Source organism: Anomalospiza imberbis, chromosome 7, assembly GCF_031753505.1.
Source record: "Anomalospiza imberbis isolate Cuckoo-Finch-1a 21T00152 chromosome 7, ASM3175350v1, whole genome shotgun sequence".
Lineage (NCBI taxonomy): Eukaryota > Metazoa > Chordata > Aves > Passeriformes > Viduidae > Anomalospiza > Anomalospiza imberbis.
In genome coordinates this window covers 19,505,728-19,520,260 of record NC_089687.1, presented here as the reverse complement: position 1 = coordinate 19,520,260, position 14,533 = coordinate 19,505,728, and the positions used below count along the sequence as shown (strand labels likewise).

Here is a 14,533-nt window from a genome sequence, read left to right as displayed (position 1 = left end):
GAAACCTAGTTTTCTCTTCAAATAAAGTCTTTCATCATTTTATGCCCATTTCTGATGCTATCTTTATCTTTCACAATAAATTGCATGAGTAGTACTCCTTTAGCACTGGTAGGTTTTATTTTATATGTGTTTGAAGTGACTATCACATTCTTTCTCAGCCTGTATTTTGCAAAGAAGTAATTCACAATATTTTGGTTTCCTCTAATCAGGTGAGATGTTGTTCCTGCTACTTAATACTCCCTTCAGCCTATCTGAACTAATGCATTTTGAAATTCAGATCAAAATTTCTCATCTTCAGCTTTTTCCGTCCCCCGTGTAAAAAAGTAGTTTGTCAAATGATCTAGAAACACAGTCTAAAATTAGATGTGATTACATGTGATGCAGCTGTAACAGAACTAACCTTTGCAAACAAAACTTCGTATCACAAAGTACCACTGAATTATCTTTGGATAGTCCACAGATCTCAGCAATTTTTAAAAGTCATATAGCCAGTTAATTTAAAAAGAAGCCACAACAATTCAAATTAGTTGTAAGCAATATGTGACTAGAAATTTGACCACATTGCTTTTGTCAGATGAAGCATTCATTATTAATTTTTCCATCAGTTGTACAGATATGAAGTTGCTTTGGTGCCTCTCTATGTTGGAGGCTTCAAATAACTGAAGAAATAAATAACTGAAATTTAATTGAAATTATCTTTGGGATGAGCTAACAGTGGAAATCTGTCAGTCAAAAAGTCAAAAGATCCTTTTCTTTTAAAACTATTTAAATGTTAAAGGCCAATATCACATTCTTTTCCTGCTTGATACTTAGCAATGTGCTCTTTAAAGGGCTGTATTGCTGAAGTTTTTCTTAGTCAGCAGCAAAGGAATTACCAATTTTTATAGTTTGAAATGAAGTGTGAATTTGTTTAATTTATTACAAAAAAGAGGGATTCTTTTAGAAATCTGCACTTGTTTGATTATGTGCAGGCTTATAGAGGGATCATGATAAAAGAAATGAAACATACCAGTGATGAAGCACATGTGCATGTAGAGGTTGACCCAATTCTGCCACTGAATTCAGCTATTGACATTTCTTATCTCTGTTTTTGACATGTTTCAAATTTCCCTGTGTCAGATTAGGTACAACTGTGGGCCTTTTATTGACATAAATGTTCTGTAAGAGAGAAATAGCAGTATCTTTCTGTGAAGTACAATTCTTTTAAACTATATGGGCTTATTTTTTCTATTTAGATTTAATTTATACAGTTAAAACAGTATGTAGAAAATGTCTACAGATTTGGGTAATTTTAAAAGAATGTATTTGCTGAAGGTCAGCACACCAGAAAAAGTTTAAAAAAAGACCCGATTATTTTAATTGTAAAGTATTTTAATAATTTTAATAATTGCTAATGATTAATGTCCCTGCCAATGGCAGAAAGGTTGGAACTAGATGATCTTTAAAATCCCTTTCAACTCAGGCTGTTTTATGATAATAATACACACAAATGGACATTTGTCATTTCTCTACTAATATTTACTGTTATCCTTGCTGTCATTGTTTACTTTAATAGGCCAGCACAATCTTTCAGAAAAATGATTAAACTGAGCTGCATGCGTTTGATTGCCCAGTGTCTCTGCAAACAGTGATATTGCTGGTCTCTCCTTACTTACTTTGGATATGAAATACTACCAACTTCATTGATTCCAGGATTGCACCATTTTTAGCTTTATATAAGATGAAGAAAACTTGCCTTTGTACTTACTTTATTTTAAGCCGCATTTCAGGTTGATATAAAAGATGGTAGCAAGCTGGCTTGGAAACAATGGAATTTTTGTATATTAAAATATTATATTAACATGGTACATGTACATATTGCATATTTAATACAACAATGCACTAATATTATATATTATTATATTTCTTGTAAATTCTATTAAGTTTAGGACTTGCAAAAGTTATATTAATGCCAGTCTGATGAAGCTACATCAGTTTTTATGTCTCTATAGCTCAGCAAATTTGCTCTGTTTTCTATCATAAGAATGAGGAATCATCAGATTGTATAGATTTGCATAGGTGTAAAACTTGAAGCAGTAAGTTAGATTTGACAAATACTTCTAGAAGCCAGAGAGAAGTATGGAGAGTAATTTTTGAGAGGTGCAGTGATGCTATGTTTTGTGGCTTTTCATGCTAGAATTTTTACTGCAAAAATTATATAAATGGGGTAAGCAGCCAGTAAAAAAAAAAATCAAAATCAAACCAGCCAACCAATTCTTTGATCTATTATAAAAGAGGAAATGGGCTATTTCTACAGCAGCCCAGTTCCCTGTTAAGTGGTAGCTTCCCTGTTAAGTGGTAATAAGTGTGGGAAGAAGAGGCTAGGATTTGTTCTCCAAAGACCAAAGCAAAAGGAAGAGGGGAGGGAATCTGTGTTCAGGAGATTCTCTTCCCCTAGTCCCTAGCAGGTGAGAAATGCAGTTGCTGACTCTCACTCTGCAGCTCTCTGATGCATTTTCTCAGATCACATGATGCATTGCCCTTTGTTAATAAGATTTAAGCATAAGGGTACACGTTTACCCAAAAGTAAATATGCCATAAGGGAGTATGTCTGTTCCCTTAGGGATAAAACAAGAAAACAATACTGCAGTTATATTTCGTAATAATGATCAACAGTTGCTGCTGTGACGTTGTTCCGTGCTTGTGGGTCCTGCTTAATATGCATTAGAACCTACCACAGGCAGGTCCTGCAGAATCCTCAGAGCTTTGGCTGGCTCCCCTTCTCAGAGATTTGAAAAAGCAGCTTGGAGCAGCTGAACAAATGTCCATCTTTTGTCTGGCAGTGAGTGATCCTGCTTTATTTACTTCCTTCTGCTCAGAATTTGCATTATGATTGCACAGTGCTGAAACTTAAAATGTTACAGCAGTTTAAGTAACTGTTAACCTTGTTCCTAGTGAGGCAACAAGGTAAGTGGTTTCAAAACATCACTCTTAATATGAGCCATTCTCAGCATCAGGGAACTTCTGGGTGGGAGGGGGAAAGCATATCATAATGCCTTTTTCTTGACCAGGAGCAACTCTGAATTACTCTTTGTTTTCACAGTTGAACACCCTTTCCTTATTGCTGTAAGAGATAATATAATTTATGGAATTTCTCTGAACCCTGAGGAGAAGACAAATGATGCTATGGTTCCAATAGCAGGAGTTCAGAATGGTGTTGATGTTGACTTTGATGACTCTGAACAGATGATTTATTGGGTTGAAAATCCAGTAAGTTAGTATTTATGTTCAAAATGTGCACTAAATTAAAAACTTTTTTATTTTTGAAAAGTGTTTTGGACTGAAATATGTTAGCATGTTTTTTGTTGGTGTGGTGTGGTGGGTTGTTTGTTGGTTTTTTAAAAAAACTTTTCTTATTTGGTTGGTTGTTTTCCTAGGACAAGTAAAGAAGCTTTGTCTCTCTTGTAAAGTAGTTCTTATTTTTGTCAGCAGAAACATGAGATTAATGTTTTTTCTGGCTCAGAGGCATGAACAGGAAATACTGGAGAGCATTGACAGACCCACACTCTCAGCCCTGCTGTGCTGTAGTCCACTGTCTCTGCTCTCTTGACTTAGGAGTCAATTCTGCAAACACAGCCAGAGCACTTCTCCACGGGAGCAGGGCATTGGACACAGTGACACTTAACATTAGAATGAATGTATGTGCATTTAGTCTGAGTGCTTAATGAACTAACGTCATAGAGAAGCATCTTTTTCTTTAAATAGAAAATGGTTGCAAACTCACAATAATTTCCAGGTAGCACATGTGAGGCTTATAGATTTAAAAAGGAATTTAAAGTAATTTTTAATAGTTAATTATAATTGTTTGACTAATTGCTTTTATTGCTGGTCACGAACTAAGAAACTGTATGTGTTCTATAAGGCTAACTTGTCAAAAAAAAAAGAGGAAAAAGGTACATAATTTTTGTGAATGGACACTTCAAAAGGAAAAATTCTATGATAGTCAGTGAGATGTGATAGGAAACTTAATTCTGCAATATGTCTTCACTCTTGGAAACTTAAAACCAATTCTTTTTGTCAAGAAAAGCAATAATTAGGTCTTGGAGAAGTATGATGGTAGATAAGGATATTTCTGTAATAATGTTTTAACAGAATTCACACAAACTTGTTCTGTTTCATTCACACAAGATTTTTGCTTTTTTCCCCAACCTGCTTTCTTACATTTTGCAGCTCTGAAGTAAATACAGTTTTAAAAATAACTAATTTTAAAGTGTATTCTATGCCATTAATAAAGAAATTGCAATTTGTTTAATTACTTGTTATTTTAAATTTAGATTGTTTAGTTCAATTAAGTATTTAATTAGACCTATTTAAGCAAACCTTTGCCCGAGAAACTACTTAAGTGCTTGGGAATCTGTTTCATCTTCCCTGCAGTCTGAAAAAAATACTCTTTACAGATGTCAGCCAGCAGATACAGCTGACATATACAATAGTGTAGGAGGTCAAGGACTGATACATCCATTAACAGCAAGTTAAATCCTGGCAAGTGGAATGGCAGGTGCCTTCACAGGCCAAGTGTTAGGTGTTAGGTCTGCTTTAGGTGGGTCTTGACAAAGCCTGACAAATGTGTGTCTCTGGGCTGTGCCCTCCAGCTGTTTCCCTGACCTGCAGGCCTCAGGCTTCTGTTGCTCCCAAACAGAGCTGAGACACCTGTGTCAGTCATGGATCACCCACTGCAAAAAAGATATTTCTCCAGTTTCTGTGCTCCATTTTATTTTCCTGGTTCTGCCCTATCTCTGCCTCTGCCTTCTTCCTCCTAGAACTGCGCTAGCATTAGAAAAGATTGCAGTATAAAAGAAGTGCTAGTGTAGTTGGAACAGAGGAGTGTTTTCTGCTCTTGACATTTTTTTTAACTTTTGTTATTTTTCTTTCCAAGGGTGAAATTCACAGAGTGAGGTCAGATGGAGCCAACAGGACAGTTTTTGCTCCAGCAGCTGTTATTGGTGCTCCTATTGGTCTGGCACTAGACTGGATATCTGCAAACCTGTATTACAGTAACCCAGGGACACAGTCAATTGAGGTAATTATTTAAGAGGAACAATTGGAAAATAAGAGCCTAGATTTTTCATTGCTACATATAGAGGTTGAAATTAGTAATATTTATTTCATGAAAAACTTAAATTAGATTTATTTTAAAGTGTAATCTGTGTGTAGAAAAATACAAACTTGAACAGAAACTTAAATTTAAACATAGTCAAAAAGATTGAAAGCAGTATATTCTGGACATTTTATTTGTGCATAGATCTATCCTGTAAACTTTATTTGTGTATAAATCTCTATTTTTGTTTTCTCCCTACAACGCCTTAGGCTTCTAGTGTTTAACACACAACATCTATGATTACTAGAGTTACTACTGTTACTTTCCTTACTTCAAATAATGATCCTGATGCAATGCCTCTGATAGTAAAGGAATGCTGCCATTGAATGCAGTAAGATCCATTCCCAAATGCTTTGATAACATATCATGTAGCTTTCTAGAGACAAGCAGTCTCATGGTATGTGAAGGATAAAATTGTCATTCAAAGTAGGGAAATGGAGGATAAGTAATATATAATACAGTAATGACTGTAAATAACCCCAGTCATTAGTGCTCTTATTCCAAAATATAAATGCCTACTATTAAATTAAAAGGCAGCTAATTTGAACAAATGAAATGGGATACTTCCTAAATCAGAATTTCATCAACCTATTCAGGCCTTGAAGGTATTAAGGAAACTGAAAGATGAACTGTTTTTATACCTAGCATCCTTCCTTGCTATCATAGGCAGGTTCTTAGCTGCAAGCAGCTCCTTCAAGGGTGCGTGTTAGAGAAGGGAGGTGGTTAGAGAACAGAACAGTGTGCTTTTTCTTCATGGTATTCGAGAAAGTCTTATGCAATTTCAACTCCGTGTTGATTTAGGCTTCATTCGTGTAATTTGAAGATGTACTGTAAGTTCTATATTGCATGGTCTAATAAGTTCAATGTTTGCATAGGTCCTGAAGCTGAATGGTGACATAATGTACAGGAAAACACTGATTACCAATGATGGTACCTCTCTGGGAGCTGGCACACCAATTGGTTTGGCAGTTGATCCAGCAAGAGGGTAAATTTCCAAAACTGCTATTGTATTTGTTCATGAGTGTATTCTCCATATTTGTCTTGTTTTTTAGGGTTTTCGGATTTCATCCTGGATTTGACATGTTTTTTTTGTTTCATATGTGTGCAGAATTTATTTACTCTTTTTAAACTGTAAAATATAAGTGCATAGCTTCCTAAATTATTACATAAATGTTCATCCTCCTTAATTTACAATATGCTTGTATAGTACCATTTTTAAATTAAAAACAATCTCAGAATATTATGATTGTGAAAAAATCCCTGAAAAATGGGAACCCAGAATAGAGTACTCCAAAGTCTTTCTGTAAAATATCTTATGATGTCTGACTTGAGCCTAGTAGAAAGACCTATTACATGGGAAAAATGTCACATGTCAAAAAGCATAGCACTAAATATAATTTTGTTGCTTGCTCTCAAAAAGGACAATTTGCCTTTTTTCTGTTTCATCTATATTTTTTCAGATTCTGTAGTTTTAATTGATAATTGAAACCAAACTCACTCTGAAATGTTGCAGCCATCTGTGAAACAGAATTATTATTTTCCTCCTTTTATGTTATAGTCATAATACTCCAGTGCATTTACCTGCTGATGGTATCATGGGACGAAATAGAGGAGGTTATGGATTTTAAAAATTATTTAAGAGGCATTCCTCTCTTTCAAGAGAAGCAGGCGTTTCTCTTTGTTGAGAGAACCTGCATGCTTCTCTTTCTCAAATAAGCTCTTTTTCATTGCGGTTTGATTCAATATGAGCTCTGTTCAGCACGTGCTGAAGTATTAGACTGACTGAATAATCAGTTTTAAGCATATGCTCAAGCAACTCTGGTCCACTGATTTCTCTTGCCATTTTGCTAACAGATCTGAAAATGTCTGTTACAGGAAGTTGTATTGGACAGACCAGGGAACTGACAGTGGAGTCCCAGCAAAGATTGCCAGTGCAAACATGGATGGCTCAGGCATACAAACCCTCTTCACTGGCAACCTGGACCATGTAGAATTCCTTACCGTTGACATTAAGGAACAAAAGTTGTACTGGGCTGTTACAAGCACAGGAATGGTAGGAGATATTTTTTAATAATTGCTTCTTTACCTGTCTCTGCATCTATGGTTCACTTGAGTGATTCAGTTACTTCAGTTTTCTCTTATAAATGTGAGTTGCAGGACCAAGCGAAATCTGGATAGCTGTTGTTATTGAAAACCATCAAGTACAAGATCAGAAATCATATACTGCCTGCCTTTTCTTCCTACCTTGTACCTAAAGATTTCATGCACAAAAGAGATTTTTAGTATCATGCATTGCATTTTAGTTTTATATTATAACACTGAACTGTTGCTACAGGAAATATAATCTTAATCATTAAAATTATTTCTTAGATTGAGAGAGGCAATATGGATGGTACAAATCGTGTGACTCTGGTGGTTCATCTTTCTCATCCCTGGGGAGTTGCTGTGTACGGTACCTTTCTGTACTATACTGATCGGGATTATGAAGTAATTGAACGAGTTGACAAGGCCACCGGTGCAAACAAAGTAGTACTGAGAGATAATGTCCCAAGACTGAAGAGCCTACGTGTGTACTATAGAGACAGTGAGTATTTGCTAGAGAGATGTTTCAGGATATTCAACTTGCAAAAACTCGAGCTTTCCTTAGAGACAGAATGGTTGCTCTTTCAAAGGACATGCTTTGATTTGGCTTACAGGAAAAGTGTCAGAAGCATTTTGCCTGGTTTTGGTAAAGAGATGCTCTGCCATCTAGTTAAGGCATCTATTGGCTCATGTAGTTTTACTAAAGTCATGTTGACTAAGAAATTTTGTTACTTTAGCTTCAAATTTGTTTTATCTGATTGTTGGCCCCACTGATTTTAGATGACCAGAGACCAGTAAAGCCATTTGCTATCACATCTGTGCTAAAATGTATTCTGATTAGGATCTTTATTTTTGTCAGCTGATTGTTAATATTATACAAGTGTATGCATTTGGGTGTATATCCATGGGTGTTTGTGATGATACAGTTGAGATTTTTGTTTTGCTGCGTATGTCTTTTGCAGATTCTGCTGGTTCCACTAATGGCTGCAGTAATAATATTGGAGTTTGCCAGCAGCTTTGCCTGCCTGTACCTCGTGGATTATTTACCTGTGCCTGTGCTACTGGCTTTCAATTAAATCCTGATAACAGAACCTGTTCCCCATACAGTTCATTTGTAGTTGTTTCTATGCTCTCGGCAATTAAAGGATTTAGTTTAGAGACATCAGATCACTCTGAAGCCATGGTACCACTGGCAGGAAGAGGTATGTGAATATTATAATAGGAAAAAATGTCATGCCTAGTATTTTGGCATTTCTTTCTAGCACACATACTTTAAATAATTTAGTTTATATTAAAAATAATCAATTAATACTTTTCAAAATATTTCAGGACGAAATGCACTTCATGTGGATGTTCACATGCCTTCTGGTTTCATTTACTGGTGTGACTTCAGTAGCACAATTTCTTCTCAGAATGCAATACGTAAAATTAAACCTGATGGTTCTTATTTTAGAAATGTTGTTACAAATGGAATAGGACGAAATGGGATCCGTGGCATTGCAATTGACTGGGTAGCAGGTAAGCACAGCTGAATTTAGGAGAATGTTATTATTTACAAATCATAAAATTTTTAGGCTAACATAAGCCGATTCTAATGGAACTATTTTGAATGGAAGTACTATGGTTCTAGCTTGTGCTTTAATGGACTGATTTTAAAATAAGAGGAAGTAATGAATGGCTCTTATGTTTATGTGTATATATATATATATATGTAAATGTGAAAGTTTATCAGAGAAGATGTATAGAGCCTTTTCTCTACTGATGCTTTAATATTTGTCTTAGGCCTCTGTTTTTGTCTGTATGCTTGTACGTAGCTGTGAACTACCATTGTGAAAACATGTACCAGAGAAGAATGCACAAAATCTGTTATGACATTGTGAATAAGAAAGGACTTTTTATCTACCCTCAGATTGCTGTGTATACATATTATAAGTTATAAGGAAAAGTAAAAAAAGCAGAAGAAATTTTTATCTTTGAACTATAATTTCCACATGTGCACTTCCTGTTCCTATTTAAATATTAGAGATTAATTAAAATATTAACTCTTCAGAAAGTATTAATCAACAATTGCCATTAATTGTTTAGTTTGGTATATATATGTACTGTATATGTGTTTTGCAAAAGTTCTTCAGTTGATTGATAGGCTTGTTGGGATGAATTTTAGGATAATCATCTGCTGTAAACACTCAGTTTTGTTCCTATATACAGTCTTGTGCCATAACATGGATTTCATAGTTGTGTGTTTTAAAAGGCAACTGTACTACTGATATCCATGGCCATCCATGAGAATTTAGATATTAATTGACTACTGTCAGTAGCCGTCTTCTTTCTAATTCATCAGATGGTAGGCAAATACCTTATGCTTCCAACTACTAACATATTTATAATGGCTATTCATTTTGTGGTTCGGTATTTTAGCAACTTGTGTTTCTCAGGTATTGCTGCTATTATTAACTTTCTCTTTTGCTTTTCTGATTTGTTTTGTTTTGTTTTTTTGTGTACAGGAAATCTTTATTTTACAAATGCCTTCCTGACAGAGACTTTTATAGAAGTTTTGCGTTTAAACACATCTTATCGCCGTGTGCTTCTGAAAACTACCATAGACATGCCAAGACACATAGTAGTTGACCCAAAAAACAGATATATCTTCTGGGCAGATTATGGGCAAAATCCAAAGATCGAACGTGCTTTCCTTGACTGCACCAACAGAACAGTTCTTGTGTCTGAGGGCATTGTCACACCTCGTGGGTTGGCCATAGATCACAGCAATGGCTACATTTACTGGGTGGATGATTCCTTAGATATGATTGCAAGAATTCAGCCCGATGGTGGTGATGTTGAAATTGTACGTTATGGCAGTCGCTATCCAACTCCATATGGTATCACTATCTTCGGCAATTCCATGATCTGGGTGGATCGAAACCTGAAAAAAATCTTCCAAGCCAGCAAGCAGCCAGGCAATACTGATCAGCCAACAGTAATAAGAGATAATATTAATTGGCTAAGGGATGTTACAATTTACAACAGTAATTTCCAGTCACGTTCTCCCCTTGATGTCAACAACAATCCTTGTCTGGACAACAATGGAGGTTGTTCTCACCTCTGTTTTGCCCTCCCTGACATTCAGACACCGAAATGTGGTTGTGCCTTTGGAACACTGGGCAGTGATGGCAAGAGATGTTCCATTTCAACAGATGATTACCTGATTTTTGCTCTTGAAAATGCCCTCAGAAGTATCCACCTAGATCCTGAAAACCACAGTCCTCCCTTCCGCACAGTCAGTGTGTTAAGAACTGCTGTGGCCCTGGATTTTGACAGCATAAACAACCGAATATATTTTACACAAAGTTATCCTTCAGGAACAGGAAGAATCAGTTATGTTAGTATTTACTCAGGAATTAGCTCTCCAACTGTAGTTGCATCTGGTAAGTGCACTGAAATGTGGTTCAAAGTAATCAGATATTAAAAATAATGACCTGCAGCACCTACCACTAGCTCAACCGGTATTTTTATGCTAAAGGTCAAAGTCGACCACTTAGTTAAGATACCTAATAAAATGCTCTTTTTTCTTTCTCACTTTTTCTTTTTCTGAGATTCTTATTTCATCTTGATACCAATGAAATGGAAATATAAAACTGGATAGATATTATTTTGTATATAAAATGATACATAATAAATTAAAATTATACGTAATAAATTAATATAATGGAGTGAGGGAGGATTCATGCTACTTGAAGAATAGCAACCAGAACTTAAATCTATGTGAAGGAAAGGTCTTTGAAACACTATTGAATACCCAGGCCTGCCTGATTCTCCTTCCCAATACTGCCAAGTATTAATGCTCTAGGTTTTTAAATGGACAGATTTGTACTGGTACCAATGGTATTTCAAAGAAGTCTTTGGTGTAGCCAAATTATAATAGATGAAGTGTTGAAGTGTCTCAGGAAACCATGCTGAGCTTGCATGTGTTTGCTTGCATGTGCCTAAGACCTGGGGACTCCGGATGGCATAGCCTTTGACTGGATCAACAACAGAGTTTACTACAGTGACTACCTCAATCAGACCATCAGCTCGATGGCTGTGGATGGATCAAATCGCACAGTGATTGCCCGGGTGCCACGGCCGAGAGCCATTGTATTAGATCCCTGCAGAGGGTATGTGTTGCACTGTGTTTTGACTGCAGGTGAAACTACAATTTCGACCTTGACAAAGACTGCCAGAGACTTCCTATAACCCTAATCCTTTTTCTGTTGCATTCCTTGAATGCTTCAGAAGAATTCTTGTTTCAGTATCAGAACATTTCCTGAGAGGATGGGGGCATTACTGTATGAGACTGTGCTTTTAATTTCATTACCAGTTATACTGTGTTATAATTAAGAAAGATAAGGAAGAGATTAACTGACTTTACTGGATTCACATAGGAGCTGGAAAAAATTTTCTGAAGTTCACTGCAGTGGACCCCAGTGATCCCTCTAGAAGACTCCCTTGTCAGTGTGAGCCAAAATAGAGGAAGATCTTTTCCTGTAGTTTTGCAATGCACACTTCAGTGAGGGACATAAGGGTGGAAATACCACCAGAGATTGTGAGTGTTGTTTTATGAATATATAATTATGTTATTGACAGGTATATGTACTGGACTGACTGGAGTTCAAATGCAAAGATTGAACGAGCTACACTTGGCGGAAACTTCAGAACACCCATTGTGAGCACAAACTTGGTATGGCCAAATGGACTTACCCTGGACTATGAAGAACAGCAGCTGTACTGGGCTGATGCGAATCTGTATGTATTGATAATATACTTGTTGGTTTACATTTAGTTAATATTTTAATAGCTCTATTTATTTTCCCTCATTTCTTAGCTGGTTTTCAGCATTTCAGTTGAATTTGGTACTTGACGACAGTATAGAATGTTAGGAGTTACTTAATAGCAATTCAATGTCAAGTTTTAATATTGAAACTACTGTGCAATAAGAAGTTATATTTTGTCACAGTGTAGATTTTGTTCTCTGCTTTATGCACTTGCACCCGCTGTCAGTTTGTCTTACATGCAGTTCAGGACTTTCATAAGTGTCTTCTCCAACAAATACAATCCCAGCCTGATATTCTTGCTGTTGCCTACTAGACAGAGCTCTACCCTTGAATTTATGCCACAGAATTTCTTCCATCAGCAGGAAAGTTTTAAAAAATGGTTTTGTTTTCTAAGCATTCAAATTTACCCATGGTCTTGGAGAAACCACTGCAGCAATCAGACCTTTCCCCTCTGATTCCTTCAGCATAGAAGTTATTTTTCAGACTTTTTTTGTTGTATCAGAAGAGTGTTCTCTGTAGTGTAATAAATCCCATGGCCTGTGTCTCTATGGAATCTTCTGGGAAGAAAGCGGCTGTTTGGATTTATCTGCATGCAGGAGGGCAAGGCACTTGTAATGGGATGTCTATTTCAAGAGGAAATCAGGATGTCAAATGGAACATACACTTTTCTGTTTCAAACTCTAGTTAATGGAGTTGGGGGAGCATAGCAGCACCTGAGATATTGGTGAACACTACTGAAATGCTGGATGTCAGTTGCCAGACTAATTAGGGCATGGTTTTATACATAAGTTAAAAGACTTCTTTAAAATGTAATAATTTCTTTCTTATTGTAGGCAGAAGATTGAGAGATGCACTCTCACTGGTACAAATCGTGAGGTAATTGTTAGCACTGCTCTGCATCCATTTGCAATGACAGTGTTTGATCAGCACATATATTGGACAGACTGGAACACACGAAGCATTTATAGAGCTAATAAGTATGATGGTTCAGATCAGATTGTAATGATCATGAATCTTCCACAAAGACCAATGGATATTCATGTCTGGGCAAAAAGTAAGCAGCAGCAGTGTATGAACCCTTGCAACCAGTTCAATGGTGGCTGCAGTCACATCTGTGCGCCAGGTAAGCTGTTATGTTTGATGACTGCAAGCTATTACTCTTGCCTGTAGTAGAGCTTAGACTCTAACAATTCTAGTCACATGGGGACAGCTGATCAAATCAAAATAATTGTCATTTAAGATCATGGTACTTCACCAACACACCTAGGGGTTGTATCTGAGACTCCTCACAAGTGAAAATTATAGTTTTCTCTAACTTAAACCAAAGCATTTTTTCTGGAGTTTAAACTTTCCTTGGATGAGACATGAAGTGGGTGCTGCAGGATATGCTTACCTTAAGAGTATATGCTCTTACTGATCAGCCGTTTCCTACAAGACATTCTAAAAATTTATGGTTGCTATTTCTTTACATAAATGTTACAGAGCTGTTTCCTGTGTTGTAGATTTTTGGAAGTTATGATCCTTGACTTTGAAAAAGTCATTCAGTGCCTGTTTTCATTTGTAGCATCTTAAATACCATTAAAGATCTATCTTGCCTGAAAACAACTCAAACTTCTTGTTAATTTTGAGAAGAGCAGTTTGTCTATTGCGAGAAATTTTGAACACTTGTTTTGATTTTGAGGGATAAAGTTTCAGTGGATATAGCTGTGATATTTGAAAGCATCACATGGCAAATTGCTGCCACTAAAAAGGCATTTGGACAACAAGCAAATACTAAGATACTCCAAATTCTGATCTCAGTTCCTCTAAGGAACTCTGAAATAACTTCTGTGGGTTTCAATGGGTTTGCATATCCTTAACTGAGATAAAAGTCTGGCTAAGTCACCACACTACTATCTAAGTAAATAGATCGTATAGGAATTATGAAAATTTCTTTGCCTTTTCCAGTATTACAACTGTGAACACTTTCACGGAAACCCATATGAAACATAATGTTAAATTTGTTTCCTTTTTGTTGTGTCCTATTTTTATTTTTTTAAACTAAATTTCAAACATAAATTTAGGTCCAGCTGGTGCAGAATGTCAGTGCCCCTCTGAAGGTCGCTGGTATTTAGCCAATAACAACAAGCACTGTATTGTGGATAATGGTACCAGGTGTGATACTGGTTTCTTCACATGCCTAAATGGACATTGTATCTCTGAGCGGTGGAAATGTGACAATGACAATGATTGTGGTGATGGCAGTGATGAGTTGGAAAGTGTGTGTGGTAAGCATTTAAAATAACTGCTTTAGAAACCATACTCTGTCTTGCCTGTTCTGTAGTCTCTGTCACTTTTATGGCTTTGTGATCATGGATCTTATGGCTGTAGTTTAGAAACAATCCCTTGCTTGCTCACAGATTGAGGTCTGAAAGACTAGTGGTTTGCTTTAGAATCCAGAAGCACTGTAGTATTGAATTTTTGTCATATATAGCCAATTTCTAATTTTTAAATTTAAATATGT

The 14,533-nt window shown here is 36.2% G+C and overlaps 1 protein-coding gene across 6 annotated transcripts in view; it reads left to right on the top strand.

The window, feature by feature from the left end:
- LRP2 (LDL receptor related protein 2) overlaps window positions 1–14,533 on the top strand; it is a 116,182-nt gene that overhangs the window by 61,518 nt on the left and 40,131 nt on the right. For all 6 annotated transcript variants that reach the window (XM_068195792.1, XM_068195791.1, XM_068195790.1 and 3 more), the window contains 12 exons: window positions 3,083–3,249; window positions 4,916–5,059; window positions 6,013–6,122; window positions 7,013–7,190; window positions 7,508–7,721; window positions 8,182–8,421; window positions 8,549–8,737; window positions 9,724–10,644; window positions 11,208–11,373; window positions 11,843–12,001; window positions 12,864–13,153; window positions 14,094–14,297. In XM_068195792.1, coding sequence (XP_068051893.1) covers window positions 3,083–3,249; window positions 4,916–5,059; window positions 6,013–6,122; window positions 7,013–7,190; window positions 7,508–7,721; window positions 8,182–8,421; window positions 8,549–8,737; window positions 9,724–10,644; window positions 11,208–11,373; window positions 11,843–12,001; window positions 12,864–13,153; window positions 14,094–14,297 — 2,982 coding nt within the window. The remainder of the gene's footprint in view (window positions 1–3,082; window positions 3,250–4,915; window positions 5,060–6,012; window positions 6,123–7,012; window positions 7,191–7,507; window positions 7,722–8,181; window positions 8,422–8,548; window positions 8,738–9,723; window positions 10,645–11,207; window positions 11,374–11,842; window positions 12,002–12,863; window positions 13,154–14,093; window positions 14,298–14,533) is intronic.